We start from the raw sequence: 15,000 nt of genomic DNA, 5'->3' as shown, positions 1-15,000 counted from the left end.
AGTGACCCCAGGAATGTCTCACCGTGGACCTCTACCTGACCCCTGAACCCTGTAGGGTAATCAGATGAACCATTAAATCATCAATGTATTTGTGACACATATTTTCAGATGTTTGTAACAACAATTTCTACGAATGCCCTTGGTAAGTGGCCTTTATAGGAATGTTACCAGAATTGTATTGTGTTTACCTGCACTTTCGTCTTGTTCAGAGAAGACGGGATCATCCCATTTGTATTTTTTGGCCCGCTCCAAAAGACGGTTTTTGTACATGAGGGTTTCGGAGCTGAACTCCTCTACGCAACAGAACACATGTCCACAGAGTTATCATTAACCCTCTTGAGGAAAACCTTTATGTGTGCTGAATTCAGATCAATCTCATCTGATTAGAAGAATGATTGATTCCTTACTATTCAGGACGATTTAGTTATCCTTATGAGACCATCCTGAAATATTAGTCTGGCCATGGCCGGGCAGCAATGGATGCCCAAATATGGCCGCGGCCTTACGTTGTTCAAATTACTCCAGCCAATCAGAGCGACACTCGCTCACTACGAAGATTTGTATCTAAAAGCGGAGCTGTAACATTTAGCTTTTTAACAAAATGCTAACTGTAAAAAAAGAAAAAATATATATACACTAAATAACAATGTATCTCTGCTTTCTTAAAACTATTCTCCTCTTACCGTCAGTGACGACTGTGTGCTTCTCCAGCTCACCCACTCTCTCGGTGAGTGTGTTTATCTGCAGTCCGTGCTGGGCCTGCACGGCCTCCAGCCTCTGCCACTGGGGCTGCAGTTTCTCCTGGAGGTCATGGTTCATATCCAAGAAGCTCTTCACCTTCTGCAGCTCCTCTGACTGGAGAGACACACACACACACACACAGAGACACACACACACACACACACACACACACAAACAAACACAAACACTTACGCCATGACGCATCATTCAATTCCAGATTCAAATGTAGCTGTATCTGTACATAAAAACACAGTGGTGTGCAGTGTGTGTGTTTGTGCGTGTGCACACCTGTGTTTGGGTTGTGCATACTTGTGCATATGCGTGTAGTACTCTGCGAGCCCTACCGTGAGCATGTTCTCTCTGTCTGCATCATACAATTGAGATAGATACTCCATCTTGTCCTTCATAATCTTCAACTCCATGTTCAGAATACTTTCAACATCATATTTGTCTTTAGAAGTACTCTGAGCTTGGCACACAAAACCGTGTCCAAAATGCAACTGGAAATTAATGTTCTGAATCTGTTGAGGGGAATAAAGACAACAAGGAAACAAACATTATCAAATTGGTTTGATTTTTTCTTTTTACTTTCTCATCATTCAACTCATCGCCTCTGGCAGTGTAAACATGTTTGGTAATTGAGCAGTTGGCCATCAAACACATCCATTATATCCCAAACGATTGTTTAACAGCTCCAATAGCTGTATCTTTGAATTGTCCCACCAATGTAAGTGCATACAAACTGCCCTGGCTAGGTAGCTTTCTCCAATAGTGCCCACAAACTAATAAATCGCCAATTTTTTTTACTGATTTGGACACAGCAAATGCATTTTGGGTTTACGTGCCACTGCACATGCCCAAGCACCAGGTGACTGACTGAAAAGCAGTTACAATTGTTGAATTCTATGGGAGCTGCCGAAAACACTTTTTTGGCTTAGAATGGTTTCAATTGATGGCCCACTGCCAAAATTCGGAATACATCTGCACATCTGGATGGGGTTAGTCGAACAAAAATCATGGTTAATTTATGTCTACATGGACATTTTTAACAATTGACCTGGGGTATTAACAAACTTGTATTTCACACTATTTTACATTTTGTCATTTTGCAGACATTTTGATCCAAATGCGACTGACATGTGTGGCTTGCAAGAATCAAAGCATACCATCAGTAGCTACAAAAAATGCTGCATGATCAATTTCTGATGGGAATCCGAACACAACACAGAGCACCAGCGGCACCTACCTCAGCCATGTCCTTGGAAAAGCTCTGGAATTCTGGGACTTTTTCTCCCAACGCTTTCCCAAGATCACTTATCCGACGCGTGTAATCCTTGAAATCTTCATCAGTCACCGCAAAGCTGGCAGAATGCATGATCTGGTTTCTCACATTAGTCACCTGAGAATTTGTGAATTGAGTGATATATTTTCAACATCATTCATGATGAGGGGTAGGGCAGCTAGTTCCAGGATGACTGCGGACATTCGGGTTTGAACCCAGAACCATTTGGCCCTTGAGTCAAACACGCTATCCCCCCAGACTACCCTGGCCCCCTAATGCAATGTAAACAATGCAATGATACGTTTATGAGACTTGTTTGAGACTTCAATGTCCCCTGTCAATGTTTCAACATGGAACGAAGAACGGTACAATTATCCCTCCATGGGTACAACTTAGTCTTGACTAAGGGTTACGACAAGAAGGAGTGTGCACCTGAGAGACCAATTGACCTTTCACAAACTTCTGGAAGTGTCGACAGGATGTCATGAGAGTGAGGAACGCCGAGATGTCAAAGTCATCCACAGACTTGTGCATCATATTGCCACGCGGCATGTAGACCTAAAAATGTACAAAGAAAGTATTAGCTGGAGTTAGCTTTAATTCAAAAGCAAGGATAAGTACAGTTATTATAGAGCTAAAAACATACAAGAAACAGTTTTCCTCAAGTTGGCTTAAAATAAAAGTAGAGCTAGTAAGTAAGTACTATAAAGCAATTGTTCAGGTATTTTGAGGTATACATACCTTAGCCACCTCCCACTTATGTGAAGGCCACAGGTAAGGTGTGGTGTTAGTCCAATACAACATGTGTGGGATAGGGTTTTGGTGCTCGGCCAAAATCTCCCGTTTCCAGGCATCACACAAACGACACAATTTATTAGGAGCCTGTAAGAGTTTGCAGTTAAATGTGATGAAAAATGCAGTATATATATATGCACACACACACACACACAACTACTAGCCTGTATATTATGTAACAATATAATATCTATAATATATATAATTATTATTATATTATATAATAATATAAATAATAATAATAATCGTGGTTAAAGGGCTATCTATTATGAATCGGCTGGTGAGAAATATTTGAAGCTTTTGACTTAATTCTCCAGTTTCGTCGCATTGCTGTAAATAACAACCACATATGCATACACCACACGCTTGTGTTGAATAATATTATTTATATTGGGCCTCGTTTGCTATTGACTCGTAAGAGACGGGAAATCACGTTGGTTCAAAATTATTCAAGTATTTCAAATATAAGTTTTGTCTCTTAAAAATAGCCTCTGAATGATAGATGTTCCCACCAGGAGGCTGATTTCAAAATACAACTGACATGAGTTAGACATAGCTGTCTAATGCCAAGTCATACTCATCCTAACAAAAGTTAAATAAATGTCACTCTGAACGTAGTTACCGATTTCAAGGTTGGCACTTTCTTATGATCGCATTTGACAATGCACGTTTTTTCCTCCAGCTTGATTTTCCTATTCAAGGCGTTGTGAAAAACCTCAGTTTCGTTTTCTAAGAACCTGCCCATTCGCGTTTTGAGGCACTCCAAGATCATTGTAGTTCTGATCCATGTTTTGTATCCTTGGTCTTCAAACCTTTGCATGTATCCCCTGATATCCGAGCTATCCATTTGATCAGCCAAGAGTAGAGATGTTATTTCTTAATTCGCAGAAAACGTCCGACTGTCAACTGTCTCTTATGTTGTGATCGCGATACTGCCTGATTCCAGGGGTGGAGCAGTTCCCTTACTTCCCTACCACATGTCCCAAATAAAGAATTAAAGCCATACTGCCGTGTCATGGTGTATTCATATAATTTGTCCCTTTATATCATGATGTAGTGGGGCATTTTTAAAAGTGTGGGAACAGTGCATTTGTTCACATTTAGGCAGCGATATAATTGATACCACCTTTAAATATTATTAGCGCTTATCATAGTCATGACATAGTAATAAGCTACAAGTGACATGTTTACTTCTGTACGTGCTGCGTGGGATGTCTTTGATTTTCTTCATTTGCGCATGTAGGTAAGTTCACACTGGAATCTGATATTGGCCTGATTCAAACAATTATTCGAACAGCAAAATAAAAAAAGCTAAAATGTCCAAAAATAGTGTGAACCGAGGATAATTTCAGCTGTGATTTTTTTCCCTTTAATATGAGCTCCTAAATCAGATCCAGGTAGGATTTTTGCAATGTGACCACAGTGTCATATTGAGGCAACTATTTTTTTAAAGTACTATTAGAATTAAGGAAGGTTAACAGGTGACAGATTAGGATAACGTTAGGACACTGGACAACGTTAGCATCACGTGAACCTACAAATACCGTATTCCATTCAGTTCTCTTAAAATGACCAATGCCTATCAGTCTATGTGTGTTTGATTGGACAGCATTAGTCCTCAGCCGATAGGGGCACATGACTAGAGGGTCCCGCCAGATATAGCTACGACCAGGACATATATGGACCCGCAAACAACTGGACAGACGTGGGCAAATGGTATTGTGGCGAGCAACACGGGAAGGATGAGACGGGAGCCCCAGGTTTAAGCAATTATGCAGTTCCGCGCCCAATACACTGCACGACTACGGACTGCCTTTATTATCACACCAACCGTATAAATGTAAAACGGCGCACCCAACAACAACGTCATTCTCGGTAACTGTGGCGGCAAAGATAAACACAACATGTTAACATGCAACAACACACAACTTCACACAAACCATTAACAACCCGTTAACCCCACTGAACCCAGCAACTACAAGGTCCCCAAAAGGGTCCAAACCCCCAGGATAGATGAACCCCAAGAATCCCTTGCGCATCTGAACAAGCGTCCACACCTGTGGTCACCACAGTATTTTGGTTTTGTAGAGAAAGTTCCCCCGTTGACGAAACTGTCTGTGTTTGCGCTGTATTCCTCTGTTGGGTTTGTTGGCATGCACAGACGCACAAGAACTTTCAGGAAATCGGTTCGTGAGACTAATAGAAATCCATCCGATTACTAAATCGTAGCTGCCTGAAGCAATTAATCTAAGCATCGTTACCACCCTTGAACTTCACGAAAAACGACAAATGATAAGGCTCAAATACGGGTTGATTTTGAAATGAGTCGACTGCCAAATTGGTTTAAGAAATCACCTCTAATTAGTACAGACCAATTTCTTAATCGTGGCTCGCTCAGGCCATTACTCGGGTATCATAACCCCACACACACACACACACACTGCATTCCAAACAAGAACCAATCAGGCTTCTATTCTTTAAAAGTAGTCTGTGACTGCCAAATCGGGTTGATACAAGGCCGTACTCTTACAGTGTCTTCCTGACTAGAGGGTCAACAAGTCCCAATAGTTGCATCCCTGTCTTCCCGATGCAGTCTGCTACATCTTGATTATTTTCTTAGTATTTATTTTTTTCTATTATATTAGTGTTTGTTTGATACTGTCGCCGTAGCTCTTCTAGTGTGAGTTGTAGCCCAAGGCGCTCTGTTACACTGGCCCGGGGTGGCCATCGGGACGTTTGGGAGGTTTCCCGTTGGGCCGGTTCACTTTAAAATGTCTTTTGGGACCGCTTGGGTGGGGAAAAAAAATACTTAGACCATTATTTTATCTTCTCCTAAAGTAGACGTTCTTCATTCATCTGACATTTCAGCCCCTGCATCGCAGTAAATATAATATGGATTATACATTGTAAGGGAGTTCCCTCCTCCCAATTATTTTAGTTGGTTCGGTCCATGGTTTGTCTTTTCTTGAGCGGTAATAGAAGAGAAATAGAGAACAGAAGCGACAAGTGTCGTTGATTTTGGAGGGCAGTAAAAAAAGGCAAGGAGGAGCTGGAAAGGCCAGATTTTTTTAAAAAGGGCACTGGAGACAAATGCTGCCAAATGTGCAAAAATAACCGACCTGTTTAGAGGACAGGTACAAGTTGCAGCTGGTAAAGAGAGATGTGGATCTAATGATTAATTAGCAACATAAATAATTTTGCTATTTGTGCTATGTTTGCAATGCCAACCTGAGCATAATAGCTTAAACCAATTCATCATTATTCTGGTTTATTTTGTTAAGCCATATGACGAATCACAAATACAATTTGGGAATATGTACACTCCAGCATGACCTGTCTAAGCTAGCCCAAGTAGTAAAGTAATACCTTCTTTTTTTGTAGCACCAGAACAGATAAGCCAGTCCGAAGTTGAAGAACAAGGACTTATGAGTTATTTAAATTAAAATATTGAATGTAAAATATAAAAGACAGAAAAAATGTGATAGAAATTAAATTATATCAAGATATTCAGAACGATGTCAACATTGATGATACTAATAGCCTGTTCAGGTTATTTTGTGAAGTCCCGATAATCATTTGAAGAAGAAAATAGGCCTACATAAAAAAACAACTACAAGCATGTTATGCAGTAGCTAAAATAACCCAAAATGTAAACATTTTGTAGCCTCAGACCAGCAGTTCAGCCTGATGCTGCTGGTGAACCTGATAGACATGAAGAGGCCAGACTGAAGGGACAGGTAGAGAGGACTGTATAGCCTGGTATCTCAGTGGGAGAAAAAGAAGAGGTCACCAAGAAGGTTGTACTGTCAGGACAGGGAGGGAGGAGAGTGGACCAGATAGTGGATTCATGGAACCAGAGATGGAATTGGACAGTAGGGTTCTTCCTGCAAAAATTGTGCCATTTGTGTTAATTTGATACTTTCACAGTATAATCTCTTTACAGATGCGTACCATATAATTGGGCTATCCTACAAGTTCCTCTTACAACAGTCTCTTATAAATCCAGATGCCCGGGAGGTCGTGACACTCGGCCTGAAGATGTCACATGTGTTAGTTGCATCTGTATGTGTGTGGCAATTTCTTTCGTAAGTGATGTGACTGGGTGTACCTGTCATGGTCCGCTCCTGATTTTCCCGTTCACCTGCCTGCCACGCTGATCTCACCTCATTAGCTCAACCACCTTCTCCTGTGCTCCCTCTATATCAATCCTCTCTCTACTCAGTCTCTGCCAGATCGCCTCTCGTTACCCACAGAGCTTTCCCGCATCTCCAGAACTGTTTCTCCAACGCTGATCCTGCCTGTTCCCGAACCCTCGCCTGTCTGACCACCCGCCTGTTGTCGAGTCCCTGCCGGCCTGTCTGCTCCCGTTTCCGGTTCCTCGCCTGCCTGTCTGCCCTCCTGATACCGACCCCTCGCCTGCCCGACTACCCGCCTGCCGACGGTACCTCCAGTCGAACTTCCCGAACTCTTGCCTGTCCCTGTTTACTCTGCCTGCCCGACCCTGATCATCTGTGCGATCAATAAACCTTTTGACTGCCCTGTCACCATTGTCAGTCTGCGCACTTGGGTTCTGCCTAACCCCCCCGTTACAGTACCCATGTTACCTGGTTCTGGGGTTGCATCAGGTATTTCAGTTGTGTCAGATGATGATTGGGGTTGTGTATTATGTAGCCTACTTAGCGCATGTGTGTGTGCAGTAACGCCGGACCTTCATCAGTGTCAATGATGTAAAACCTAGGTGTCGTCACCTTTTTCTTCTCTCTCGGCATCCATACATTTTGACCTGGCTGCAGCTGCCGCAGGGAGCGAACTCTGACGTAGGTTGTAGCAGCGTTGTTGGTTCTCCTACGCCAGGGGTCTTCAACTAAAATTGAACAAGGTCCAGTTACTAAAAATTCCTTCCAAGAAAGGTCCGAACCTCTACCCTACCACCTCATAATAGCCTACTTTTGTCAAATACATTCAACACGGCTTATTTCCTTATAATTTCAGATGTATTTATTTTCAATTTTCAAATAGCTCACTTTTAACAATGAAAAACAAGTAAGACAAAGTAACGCATATAAACATTTCAAGTAAACAAAACAGGTACATTAGGCCTGCATTTCAAGTAAACATAAAAAGTGCATAAGGCCTACATGTCAAGTAAGCAGAACAGGTACACTTAGACTACACTTCAAAATAACACAAAGTGCATTAGGCCTACATTTCAAGTAGGCAAAACAGGTACACTAGGCCTACATTTCAAGTAAGCAAAACCCCATCTGTAGTGACTGAGACAACCTTTTTCAGATCAATCCCCCTCTTTGACAGCATCTCCTTAATAGCCTCATAAATATCTTCTCGTCTTGTGTGTGTCTCAAGTGGTGTTAGAACCAACAGGTCCTCACAGATCTTTCTTGTCTTGATGAAAAAATCGCACATAAACCAAAAGCTGGGCATTATCCATCTGAAGACTCATCAATGGCTAAGGATATGCATGGGGTACTCTGAACAGCCGCATCAAGCTGTGACAGTGCGTCATCAGAACATTTCGGATTTTCTGGTTGTCGTTGCAGCTGACATTGGGATTTGCTTTATTTTTTCACACAATTCATCCCTTTGTTTACCTTCAAGTAACGTCTCAGCAGCGGCGTTCAAGCACGCCTTCACAACAGTCGCGTCACTGAAAGTTTTTTTATGTTGCCCCAAAATACATGCAATCTCTCCACGTTGCTGGCCTGTAAATGAGTGTGTGAAGACTCGTGTAGAACTCTCATACTGAGCTCTCAGCTCGGATATTTTCCGCGCTCTTACTTCTGACTTCTGGGGATACTTTTCCTCACAGGATAGTACTGCCTTGCGGGAGAATGAACATGTATTGGCCAGTCCATTAATCTTTAAAATGTCTGTTTTCGTGATCAACCTTCCTAATTTTCGAGCAAGCCATTTTCTCATTCCAAATCGCTTTTCCGGTAAAACTATTTGATTGGCTATTTTTTGAGTGACACTATTACGCGTATGCCGTGACAGACGGAGGGAGGGGGGGGGGGAGGTGAGTGCATGATCTTCGCTCTGTGAAGATCATTACTTTTTGCTGTTTTTATGCCGTTTCTGCCTTTATGCTATTCTGCCTTTCAATTTGTATTTCAGTGATAAATGTCTTAATTAACATAATCATGCTTTGTATAGTGAAATAAAAATAATAAAAAAAAATCACATTATTTTAAATTGGTCATGGGTCCGGATAGGACCGCGGTCCGCGGTTTGGAGATAGCTGTCCTACGCCTTTTTTTCAGACTTTCGGAATCCTTTGATGTCTGGCCACCAGGGACGCAGTGCTGCTGGAAGTTGTGGTATGTCTGATCGAATTTATCTTCCCATGAGGAGTTGCGCTGGGGAGTAGCCAATCTCCAGAAGTGTAGAGCGTTATGGCATATGACGATAAGCGCCTTTGCTTTGTCGCATCCTCCTTTCCACAGTCCCTTTACTGTGGCCACAGCCCGCTCTGCCTACCCGTTTGCCTGCAGGTATCTGGGGCTGCTTGTGTCATGAGTAAATCCATACTCCATGGAAAAGGTCCTGAACAGTGACCAGCTGTACTGCAGCCCATTATCGGACATGATAATCTAATCTAATCTAATAATCTCTGGTGTCCCGTGGCGACTGAATACATCCTTGAGGGCAGCCACTGTCTCAGCAGAAGCTACCTTGAGGTGGGCTACCTCTATTTAGCGTGAATAGCCTGAGCCGACTCATTGCCAGGACCCAACTTGCACAGGCGTGGTCATCAAGGGTTCTCTCTGTTCTGCCCTATGCTGTGAGCACGTGCTGCAGTTTTCCAACATCTTACTGATATAGACAGACAGTCTTGGCCACCACACTGACTGGCGGGCCCTTTCTCTGCATCTAACAATACCTTAGTGCCCACTGTGAAGATTATGAAGAATCTCCTGTATCATGTCCCGCCAAATCACAATCCTTTGACCTCTGAGAAGTAGCTGTCCATTGAGGGCCAGCTCTAGGGAGGGTGCATGTCTTTCAGGCCACTCAAGTCTCACAGTATCTGATTAGCTTTGCACAGACCGTGTCAGCTGTCTGTTTCTCGATGATTTCTTTTAATGTGGCCTCTATGGCAGGAAGGCTCTGAGTGACTGCATCCACAAACACTTTGACCTCTGCCTCGTTCCCTTTTTCCTCCTATGTGAATGTGTGTTCCACAGGAGCCCTTGATAAAGTGTCTGCGATTACAAGATGCTTAGCGGGCATGTGCACAATGTCAAAAGTGAACCTCAGCAGCCTCAATCTTGGGGGAAGTTATTCGAGAGCCTTGGTACTAAGCAATGGCAGTAGTGGCTCTTGGCCTGTCTCCAATCTGAATTTCAGTCCCAGGTAATAGGATGACAGACGCTCACATGCCCACGTAGCTGCCAGAGTTTCTTTCAGTATCTGTGCGTAGTATTTTTCAGTGTCTGTCATACCTCTTGAGAACACAATGGGTTTCCATGTTCCATCTGCTCCAACAGCTGCTGTTGGGTTAGGACAACCCCCAGGCCAAACGATGAGGCGTCAGCAGACATGCACGTTTCAGCTGTTGGTGAATAGGCAGTCAAAAGTTGTGTGGAACTTTAGTTCCAAACTTTAGTTCCACACAAGTTTAGTTTTTTAGTAGTTTAGTTTTTTGTCTCCTCCTTAGCTCAACTATATTCTTTACAGAACAGCAGGTGACTTCATTACAAAGTATGGGTACTAGTAGCAGTAGTAGTAGTGCTTTTAGTAGCAGTAGGACTAGTAGCAGTATAAGTAGTACTATTACTAGTAGTAGTAGTAGTAGTAGTAGTAGTAGGAGTAGTGAACATGTACATCACTCGAGTGGTGGACAGGCAGCAGCGGACAGATAATATTGTTTTTTTCTTTTACCAAAAAGTGGAACAAACAAAGGAGGACACCTACTGGATACACTAGAGGATTAGAGTTGGAGATGTGACACCGTATTAGCTAATTTCAGAAGTGTTTAATGCCCTTTTCCATATAAAATAGAGCCCACCCTAGCCCAATCCAAAGTGTCCTTCATTACCAATACTTTTCATTGTACACTATTGTAATATAATTATGTGAGCAACTATTGTGTAGAAATAAACAAAGGGGCCTTTATCCATCTGCGTTCTAATAGCGTTCTTCCATTTAATGAAATAATAATCGCCGGGTCACGACGACATTGCTGCTGCTGCGGCTTCATGCCGGCGGATTGCTTGAAGCTCCTCGGAGAAACGCTCTCTCAGATCTGCGTTGGCCTGGAGGAAGTCCCCCAGTCTCAGCAAACACTCAGCAACCTGGCAGAGAGAGAGACAGAGAGAGAGACAGAGACAGAGAGAGAGAGACAGAGAGAGAGAGACAGACAGAGAGAGGTAAGAGTGACACAGAAATTATTATATTTAACCCAGAGCAGGGGGTAAAACCTTTATCACTTTTCCGCACAGTAAAACCTTTTCATCACCCGAAGACGATTTCAGTGTGTGGGACACACACACACACACACACACACACACACACACACACACACACACACACACACACACACACACACACACACACACACACACACACACACACACTTTCGAGTGTACTTGGGACCCAGCCACACAAGCACACACCCCAGCAATTTCTGAGTTTTCCAAGTGGTGCGTTCTGTGCATTTCCAAGCCCACCACACCTAGTAGGTCGTGGGTGACCCGTTTTTGGTATTCAGTTTAAGAAGTAACACAAGTTCATAGAGCATAGAATTCAGTAAGCATTTATTTGTCTTTTTCGTTGCTTTGCACCTACCTGGGTTTCTGGGTCTTGCAGAAGCTCCCGCAGCCTCTCTCCCAACAGCTCAGCTTCCAATTGGCTGACGGACACAGCCATGGTGTCCGATTGGCTTACCGAGTCCACCTGCAAACCATTACCGTCGTCTGCAGCATCCATTTGGTCTGAACCAATGATGCATGTTGACCAGTCTACTATAAAGATCTACAGGCAGACAAGGTCAAAATAAACACACACATTTTGGCACATTAATCAAACATTAATGAAAAGTATCAAAACCCGAAAGTTTTGACGCATTTACACGTAAGCAACCGCCCCTACTACTTCATATTCCACCCCTGGGCCAGCCACTCACCCTCCGTGGACATGCCCCTGCTCACCTCCTTTATCTGCTGCAAAGCCTTGTCCAGTGGCACCACCTGGTGGCCGAGGTGGTGCAGCAGGCTCAACAGAGCGCCGCGGTACCGTTCCATCCAGCCGTCATCCATGCACATCTCGCTGGAGTGCATCAGCTCGTTCCTGCAGCAGATCACCTGCACACCGGTGAGGTCAAGGGTCACTCACACATTACCAGACACCATCTCCGAGGTGTCAGTATACTCGCGTTTGGGGATTCAGTTTGAGGGAATCCTCTGAACGACTCTAGGGACACTCATCATAGTGACTGGTTTTCATTTGGGGATCTTTGGTAGTAAAACACTGTAACAGGAAGCCAGCACACAGCAGCTACCAGGACCGGCTCATATTGTATTAACAGTGTCTGCATAGTGCATAAAAAATAATTACAGCCATGCCACCGTGGCTATATAATATCTGTATGTGTCGTGTACAAGGAAGATCAGACGTAATTTATCAATACCATATTGGAAATCAAAACGGTTAGTGTATAATATATGCATAACAAATGTGTGTGTGAGTGTATGTGTGCTTTCATGTAAGTATATATGGGCGTGGGTACTTGTGTAGAAAGGTGCGTGTGTACCTCTCGGACCAACTGGGGGTCCACGCTGAACCATTTACAGAAGTTGAGGAGGTTGAGCAGAGCCGAGGCGTCACACTCGTGCAACGCAGTCTTCTTGTAGGCCCCCTTTGGCATGTAGGCCTGGGGGGAGAGACATAGACAGAGGGACAGAGAGAGAGAGAGAGAGGGTGAGACAGAAACAAAGAGAGACAAAGAGAGAGAGACAGACAGAAACAGAGAGAGAGTGAGAGAGAGAGAGAGAGAGAGAGAGAGAGAGAGAGAGAGAGAGAGAGAGAGAGAGAGAGAGAGAGAGAGAGAGAGAGAAGATAGAGAGTGGAAGAGAGAGACATAGACCCAGAGAAAGACAGACCCAGAGAGAGAGATAGAGAGACAGATCCCGGGGGCGAGAGAGATTAACACAGAGACACACAGAGAGACAGAGACAAAGAGAGGGACAGGAAATGTAAGAGACAGATGCAGAGATAAAGGGGGAGAGAAAGAAACACAGAGAGAGACAAGGAAAGAGATAAACAAAGATGGAGAGAGACAGAGAAAGGGGAGAGGCTGTCAGGACAGTCGTAACCAGGACTTCAGTGGCTAATCGCGAGATGCGGGCCGACTCCCGGTGGGACGCTGGCGGGTGGGCCGGGATGAAGCGTCATTCCTAAGCCTCTGGTACCGTGGTTTCGGGGGTAGGTATGGCTCGAAGAGTGGTAAAGGTTCAACACGTGGTTTGTTCAGAGATACAAGATCAACAGACATGCACTCTGGAGGTGGTTCACGAAGCATCTCCCGAACCCAGGTAAACGTCTATATTAGTGTGGGCAGAATGGGAAAGAAGCCATAGGGTCGGATTTATCTCAGACCCATAACACTTTACGAGGTGTTGTGTTGACCCCTCTATGTGTAGAAGCAGAAACTAGTCAGAACTGTTAACACTACGAATGGGTGGCCCAATGAGGAGCTAAGGTTAGCTTTGATATCGCGTGGCATCGAAGAAATGAATTGAGCTCGACCGGTGACGGGACGAGGGTTGGGCTGTGTCTGCGCTGCTCTCACATAGGCCCGGGCATGTCCTGGGAATCATTGTAAACTTGTGTTCCAGATTCCACCTACTTTTTACTTGACGGGATGGATTTCAAACCCAGATACAGCCGTATAAAAGTCTCCTCCATTTTGCTCGAGCCAGTGAATCACTGAAAGTAAACCAAACTTTGTCCCAACCCTGTACACTAATGTAAAAAAAAGTACTCTTTGCCTTCATCAACGCCCAGACATAAAGCTTTAGCGAAACACAACATATAAAGCCCAGAAGGGTTTGCTCACTATTATTCAATAGCAGTGATTTTTACATGAGATGAAAAGAACGCGAAGAATTAGAGCCATAAAGAAGAGGTGCACAAACGGAGGGAGAAATGTGTGTGCGTTTGCGCACGTGGGCCTGTGTGTGCACGCCTGAGCATGTGATTTATTTCAGAATACTACTGTCTCTTTGATCTCCACTGCTTAAATTAAATTGACAAAATACAATCTGATCTTCATACTCTATATAGGTTATTGTTGTGTTGATTATAGAAAAGAAATAGGATAAATGAATAGATTTGCATAATTTGTATATTGTTCTGAACGTAGCATAAGTAACAATGTTAAACTGAAACTTGTTACCATGTAAATATAAACAGCACTTTGTTAACTTTTGTCATGGTCTCTGAGCAGCCAGTACATCAGTCTGATCATGCTGCTGATGAGGCCTGGGGTGAGCCTGTATCGGCCTTCACACCTGGCCTGGTGTACCTTCAAACCCCCGGGCTGAAAGTGAGTCCCAATCCAGCCCTGGTCTGAACAAATCTACACCTTAGGACCTCACTCGACAAGAAATATCAAAATAATATACACCTTAAATTAGGTGTAAAAATCACACCACAATCAAAACAAATGGACTGTATGAAACCGAAACAGTTTAAGTGCATGGGCACTTAAACCCAAGACAAATCAGCACAAATTGTTATTTTTATACAAAGCAGTTTGTGGGCCTACACCATGCAGCAACGATTACAATTGCAAACACCAGAACTTTTTCACAGAGGTGTCATATTAGGACAAACACAGGTGCCGCCCATAACACTTAAAACTAGTGAAGATAAGTGTAAGATAAGGGTCTATTACTATTTCTGGTCGGGAATTGAGTACTTTGAAAAAAACGGCAATTCCTAGCAATCGCTCACATCCTGCTCCATGTAGAATTGAAACGGTGTGAATGTGTGCGTGAGCTCAGCGTGTATCCAGGGTGTCCCCACCTACCTTGGCCAGCTCCCAGTGGTCCTGACTCCACAGCGCTGGACTGCAGTTATCCCAGTTCACTGTGCTGACGTTAGGCTGTCTGTGGTAATGTAGGATCACCTTCGACCACTCCGAGCAGAGGGGACACAAAGAC

At 43.7% G+C, this 15,000-nt stretch overlaps 1 protein-coding gene across 2 annotated transcripts in view; it reads right to left on the bottom strand.

Annotated features, from left to right (window-relative positions):
- The window catches only part of LOC307086127 (uncharacterized protein), a 23,114-nt gene extending 12,119 nt beyond the window's left edge, over positions 1 to 10,995 (bottom strand). Inside the window, exons 1-9 of one of the 2 annotated variants that reach the window (XM_079751187.1) lie at positions 10,279 to 10,995; positions 7,567 to 7,682; positions 2,765 to 2,905; positions 2,456 to 2,581; positions 1,988 to 2,140; positions 1,086 to 1,262; positions 684 to 855; positions 189 to 293; positions 1 to 49 (exon numbers count right to left, since the gene is read on the bottom strand). The exon at positions 1 to 49 is cut by the window's left edge and continues 131 nt beyond it. In XM_079751187.1, the coding sequence (XP_079607313.1) occupies positions 1 to 49; positions 189 to 293; positions 684 to 855; positions 1,086 to 1,262; positions 1,988 to 2,140; positions 2,456 to 2,581; positions 2,765 to 2,905; positions 7,567 to 7,587 (944 nt within the window). In that variant the 5' untranslated portion in view covers positions 7,588 to 7,682; positions 10,279 to 10,995. Of the gene's footprint in view, positions 50 to 188; positions 294 to 683; positions 856 to 1,085; positions 1,263 to 1,987; positions 2,141 to 2,455; positions 2,582 to 2,764; positions 2,906 to 3,440; positions 3,758 to 7,566; positions 7,683 to 10,278 lie in introns of those variants that run through there. The other variant, XM_079751186.1, reaches the window with a different exon arrangement.
- Positions 10,996 to 15,000: the final 4,005 nt, after the last annotated feature.

The sequence above is a fragment of the Pollachius pollachius genome, assembly GCF_949987615.1.
Source record: "Pollachius pollachius genome assembly, chromosome: 14".
NCBI classification, from domain to species: domain Eukaryota; kingdom Metazoa; phylum Chordata; class Actinopteri; order Gadiformes; family Gadidae; genus Pollachius; species Pollachius pollachius.
This window is presented reverse-complemented; position numbering and strand designations above follow the sequence as displayed.